The sequence below is a fragment of the Neopsephotus bourkii genome, unplaced genomic scaffold (genome assembly GCF_033783945.1).
Source record: "Neopsephotus bourkii isolate Nb327-2 ecotype Australia unplaced genomic scaffold, CSIRO-AGI_Nbou_v1 NB_1500, whole genome shotgun sequence".
NCBI lineage: Eukaryota > Metazoa > Chordata > Aves > Psittaciformes > Psittacidae > Neopsephotus > Neopsephotus bourkii.
Window position 1 is genome coordinate 511,542 of NW_026901976.1, and position 6,126 is coordinate 517,667.

Consider the following 6,126-nt stretch of genomic DNA (forward strand, 5'->3'; position numbering starts at 1 on the left):
TCAACAAATGAATTTATTGGGTAAAAAGAGAACAGATACAATGCAGAAATTCATTATGATGATTTAAGAAAAAGAAAATTGAGGATGTTTTTTAAAAGTCTTTAAAAACAATGAAGGATTCAATCTTTTGAACCAGGAAAGTAAAGCAAGAAATGGATTTTACATCAATCTTAGAAAATGTACTATATTTTCCAGGCCTTTATTTCCAGATTGGAATGCCAAAAATGCACCACAAAGAGCTAATAATACTGTGCCATGGAATCCCTCTTGCAAATGGCACCAGGTCACTTTTATACCATGATCCTCTAATCGTTTCTTGTAGAGCAGTCCATCGTCTCTAAGCACATCATATTCACAGGTCAAAATGAAAGCCTCAGGAAGCTGAGCAATAACACTGTCTTCAGCTAGCAGTGGTGAAAAAACAGTGTCAAAAATAGGTTTGACCAGTGCATAGATTTCCTCTGAGAATGAATATGTTGTACTCGGCGTGTAGCCTCTTCTTTTAAACTCGGGGGGGATGATGTCAGGACTCACCCATTTCCGATACTTCAGTAGCAAATCTTCTGGAACATGATTGCCTTTAAATGCTTTAAATGCTGTTTTTGTGGCAGACAAGTTTATATTAAGATACTTCAAACCAAGAGAAACGGCTCGTTCCCTTAACAAAATGGGCATCCCCTCATTCTGCTGGTAAGAAGGCAAATCAAAGTCCAAACCCTGGAGAAAGGGATATATTAGGATTTGTGCTCTCAGCTTTGGGAGATCTTGTCTGTTCACCAGTGCTTGGGCCACAGCAGCAGTGATTGTACCTCCACTACTATCTCCACAGATAATAATACGAGAAGGGTCTACTCCATAGTCTTGTGCAGTCCTCATGAAGTGGATGGTGGCAGCAAGGCAGTCCTCAAACTGTGTTGGATATGGATGCTCAGGAGCTAAGCGATACCTAAACAAGGGTGAGAGTGTTCAAACATGGTCATATCTAGTGAATGTCCCTTAGTCATCCCTTCGTTCACATATTTCTTTCTGAAGATAGGAAGTACTCTGAGATAATAATTACAGCAATGGAATAGATAATTACTGCTTTTAATGGATTATTTACTACTATTTTTAATATTTGGGGGGTTAGTCCACTATTCTATCTTTACAGAATACATCTTCACTTATGTTTTAGCTGACTCTAGGTATGTGCTGAGTTATCATAGGGTTAGGTGGCAAGGCACCTGATCTGATGTATGCATGAATCAGTTATCAGCAATTCCACTTAGAAATTCAAGTGATCATTTCCCAACAATTTGTTAGGGAATATGAGCACAGAACATTGATAATGAAAATCTGAAAGGTTTTCAGTGGTTTTCTATAAGCTGAATTCTTTATAAACAGAATCAAAAAGAGTTGATGATTCCTTAAGTATTTTAGGATGTAAATAGTAATTGGCAGAATTTAATCCATTTCCAAAACATCAACTCTTTTCCTGAACGCTTAGAAATCAGTTCTTTTAAAAATGCATTATAGCTCGTCAGAAAAAAGACTTTGAATGTTCATCTCAGGTTGATTGCAGGTTAAATGTGGATATCCATGTGGATATACCCCACCATTTCTTCAGAACACCTACTAAGATGAGTAATTAGTTCTCTGGGCAACTGTGCTTTTATGAAAAGCAGTGATACTTGGAACACGGTGTTGGCTTTCAGCTGCACTTTGCTCTAACTGTTCATTACAGACTTCAAGCCTAGAAGGGAGGCGTGAATTGCTGTCACATTGTATGTCTGAATTGACTCCACTTACCCAACAGACACCACCACCGAATTGCTTTGTCGGGCAAAATAGCGGCATGTTCTTTCATAGGCCCCTGTAAAACGAAGTATTTCAGCGGAATTGTACCTTGCTTTAAAAATGAGTAGAATGCAAGTATTCTGAAATTCTTATCTGTATTCTTACAGTGATTCTCTTATTGTGGCATGGTCTGATCTGGGCATGGTTCACAATATTACATCTGTAGGATCTTCTTGGCACTAAGAAACCTGGAATTTACACCAATGCATTGCTTCACTCTCCTTTTTAAGAAGTTAAGGAATAGAATGAATGCTGCCACTTCTAAAGTAGTATTGAAAGTGATAAGTTGTTTAAAAGCCCCAAACAAAACCAAACCCCCTGCTAAATCCAGCACAAGGAATTTTCTTGTGCATGAACCACTGTCTAATCCCTTATGCCTCTCCATTTCAAATGCCAAAATGTACTTTTCCTTGTTTTGCCATTAAAACAGACTGCAGTATATGCACATACACACAAGCTTGTACACACATGTCAACATAAATCGGGTTCTTTAAAATAAAAAATAAAATTCTAATGAGATTTTCAACTTTTCTTCTGTGCAGGAATGAGAAGAAGGAAGAACACAGGTATTATGAATGACCAGAGAAAAAATGTTTTAGGTATACTAACTGCATAAAGACAATTTAACTCTTAATTTACATACCTATTACATGAAAATAAAATTACTCTGCTGCCCTGAAATTAATTTTATTATATGTAGTGCTTCACCTACTAACTCTTCTTGTCATCTAAGAAATACTATATCAGATCAGAAACTACATCTATCTGTAGTTATAGCTCATATTTATATTACTTACTAATACTTCCAAACAGTCCAGCTCCTCCATGAAAATACAGGATTCCTCTTCTTTGGCTAGTAGTTGATGATTTTGGCTGGTAAATTCTTACTTCAACCTTTTCAAACCTTAAGTCCCTGATAAAAAGTTGTTTATCTCTTAATGGTGGTATTCCATCCATGACAGCCCTGAGGAAATCCACCTCTGAGGTGATACCTACTTTTTCCAAAACTTTTGCCTGTTAATAAAGGGAAAGAAACCACAAATCAGTGCACATTTCCTTCTTACCTGGGGATTGATCATGAAACATTTACAATTACATGGTTAGTTCAGACTCCTGATGGCTCTTACGATGAAGTGGCCAGTTACGGAGATGATTTGGATATATCTCAATTGTAATGTCATACCTAACGACACTTGAAGTTCAAAGAGCAGTAGATTGGAGAAGATGGATGATTTTATATTCTGGAGCTGCCTTGTGTCCATGCTCCTCCAAAAGCAAGGCCTTTGAGCCTGCCTGAGGGTTGCCAGCACAGAAGTACTATAACTTGGCTCATTAATCCCATCTCAGGTCTCTAGCAAAACTGTTAACAGTACTATGTGGCAGAACGTGGGGCTAGCTTTGGTGGTAATTTCTAGGTTATGTTAGAAGTGTTAGATGAGAGCATGGTGGTTTGCAAATGATTTAATTCTTCAGTGGTGAAATCCTGGCTTAGTTTTTATCAGCAGGAAAAAAGCCCTGGAGTTAGGGTCCTCTGTGCTTTTCACACAGGTACAAAAGCCTACCAGGTACAGCGCAGAACTCAACAGAATTGCACTGTGCCAGTCTGTCTGACTAAATGCTGGGTACAGGCAGCATACAGAACTATTAACACAGTAGGTAGCATAATTTAATCAGCCTATTTCCTAGACAGGATCAGTCATAAGTCCCCTGGCTATTGTGTAGCTTCTTATAGGCTGAAATTAAATGAAAAAATAAAGGATGAGTTAATAGATTTTTCAGTGAAGAAGTTCTATTAACCATAAGATGCAGCTGGTCTTACTGAAGCAGATCCTTACAGGTGAATGGAGTAATTTCTTCATAAAGTCTGTTCTTGAGCACAAGTACTTCAAACTGGTTTGTCTCCAGTGACTTCAAATACGTCTTTTGTCCCAGCTGAAGACTGGACGTGCTGGTAAATTTTAATGTTCCCTGGAGTTTTGACACCATGGGTTGTCATCCCTTGAAAGGGTTTGGCTAGTTCGGCACAAGTAACTGGCCTAACAGCAATACTAAGAGTTGCCTCATGACTCAGACTTTACTTGCATTTGAACTTTCGTAGAACCATACATAAGAGTCAGTCCAGGCCAGTCTGGATGTGGTTCAAGGCAACCAGGTCTAGTTGAAGATGTTCCTGCTCATTGCAGGGGGTTGGATTAAATGAACTTTAAGGTCGCTTCCAACCCAAACTGTTCTATGATTCAATGATTCTGTTATTCTATAAATATTCTTCTCTTTGTGCTCCTTTGAGGTAATGTGGTACAGTGCTGGCCTCTCTCTGGCCAGCAGAAAGGATACCGAATTATAAGATTAGCAGTTTAAAACTACATTAATCACCAGTAAATTTTTAAATCCTGCAGTTTAGCTTTTTACAAATGAGTTATACAAAGTTAAACTTTGATGGATAAAGAGCCTTCACACAGTGTTTTGAAAATGTGGAAGTACACTTTGTACAGTAGATGTAAGAAAATGTAATTTGACTTCTGTTACTACCGTTTTGTTGCATTGCTTTAGCGTAGTGGTAATGTTGAGGCCTTGGTGGGGCACCTCTCAAGAGACACAATGAGTCACATTCTTAGGAGTTTTCTTGCTTCAAACAAAGCTTAACAAGCAGTGTAGCATGGAAAGGGAGGGAAGAAACAATGCCGGAGGGTGGAGCTGAGGTGAAACATAATGAGCAAGCCAAAGAAACGGAAGGGTTTTTTCCAGTTTAAAGAACCAAAAGAAAAGAAGCTTGATTTAGGTTTCACAGAAGTGTTTTTAAAATGATAGTGGCAACACTTAATCCAGGAAAGCATAATTGGCGAAACAGTAAGACAAGTAGAAATCTCATTTTAGTTTTGGAAAGAAAGAAGGTGAAAAACAAGGGAGGATCAAAAATGTGCCAAAAGCAATGACACAGAAAGACAGCTTTCATATGTGTACTGTCTCATAAAAGAGAGTCATGTAGACATATTGAAAGGCAAAGGACAATCTCTTTCAGATGGCTCAGGGGTAGTGATACAGTTGTAGAAGAGAACTGAGATCACAGACATCATTTAGTTGCTCATTCTCTAAATAAGCACTGTGTTACACGGAGCAGAGGTTCCACATACACAGTGCAGTAAGCTGCTTAAGCCTTCCAGCACTGCATTGAGCACTGGGGCAACCAGATCAGAAAGCTAAAGCATACTTAAAAACTGGGAATTAGAGTTTGCAGGATTTTATTTCCCATATTGTTGCCTCTGGTGCTGTATAGCAAGCAGCAGGGGCTGTTACACCCTGCTGAGCTGAAGGTATTTTCAGTGGTGCTCACAATCGCCAGATTAATCCTGTTGCGTATTTGCAATATATTTAAACATTAGCTCTGAAAGAACCCCCTCATTAATCCGTTAACATTTTATCATAAATTAAATTAAAAACTCCAGCTTGAATTAAGTTTTACTTACAAGGCCAAACCCAAAGTTCACGGCGTAATGAAAAATGTAAAGCTTTCGGCGCTGACTAAATCCATGAGGGATTTTTGCTTTGGGGTGTTCATAGTAGAATGCCATTGCCACGAAGAAAGTCGAAACAGTAAGAAAAATCACTAGAAGCAATCCCATCTTAGTGTACTGTGAGGAACCAAACTGAAGAACCAGCTGTGGCTTCCTCCACCCTCTGACTTTTGAAGGATTTCTGAAGGTTAAAGGCATGGGATTAGCAATTTTCCTCATATCCCATCATCCAGCTTTTAAAAATGCCAATAGGAAGATGGAAACATGTGGCAATCAAAGCATACAATTAGACAGTAACAATTAGTCCTGGCAGAAACTTGCATAAGAAGTATTTCAGATTTGCAGTGAACATGTTTTGGGTCTGTGCCCATCACTATAGAACCAGTGCTTTGTGTATCATTCGTAGTGTCAGTTTTATGAGCCTGGTTCTTGAATGCACTCAGGTCTGTATTATTCCCAAGTTCCCCTGAGTTCCTGTGGAACAGGATTTCTTAGCAATCATCTTCAGAGCTGCTCAGTTTCTTGATTTATTCCGCCTCCACTCCTTAGTTCTGCAGACTTCTAGTGAAATCAAGGTTTCAGTGTCACAAACACGTTTAATCACCTTTGATGACTGATTCTGTACCCTGCTATGCTGTTGTGTTCTTGAGTCTAACGGAACCAGAAGCAGTTGCAGCCTGAAGTGTCAATGGTTTGCATCTTGCTTCATCTTCCTTGATAGCTTTTCTCCAGGAGGTGGAAGCCTGGAACCAACTGTTGTGGTTGGTTGGTTGGTTGG

General features: G+C 38.9%; 1 protein-coding gene across 1 annotated transcript; it reads right to left on the bottom strand.

Moving 5' to 3' along the window:
• Positions 1-5,467, bottom strand: LOC133220994 (arylacetamide deacetylase-like 4). Its single transcript, XM_061369519.1, has 4 exons — positions 5,301-5,467; positions 2,634-2,850; positions 1,789-1,852; positions 1-946 (listed from the first exon to the last, which is right to left on the bottom strand). The coding sequence occupies exons 1-4, from the start codon at positions 5,454-5,456 to the stop codon at positions 160-162; spliced, it is 1,224 nt and encodes a 407-aa protein (XP_061225503.1). The 5' UTR covers positions 5,457-5,467; the 3' UTR covers positions 1-159.
• Between the last annotated feature and the right edge of the window lie 659 nt (positions 5,468-6,126).

Coding starts and splice junctions, on each gene's coding strand:
- LOC133220994 (XM_061369519.1), bottom strand. CDS start 5,456: ATGGGATTGCTTCTAGTGATTTTTCTTACTGTTTCGACTTTCTTCGTG. Junction 1,853..2,633: donor TGGACTGTTTGGAAGTATTA/GTAAGTAATATA, acceptor TTCGTTTTACAG/GGGCCTATGAAAGAACATGC. Junction 947..1,788: donor TCGGTGGTGGTGTCTGTTGG/GTAAGTGGAGTC, acceptor ACCCTTGTTTAG/GTATCGCTTAGCTCCTGAGC.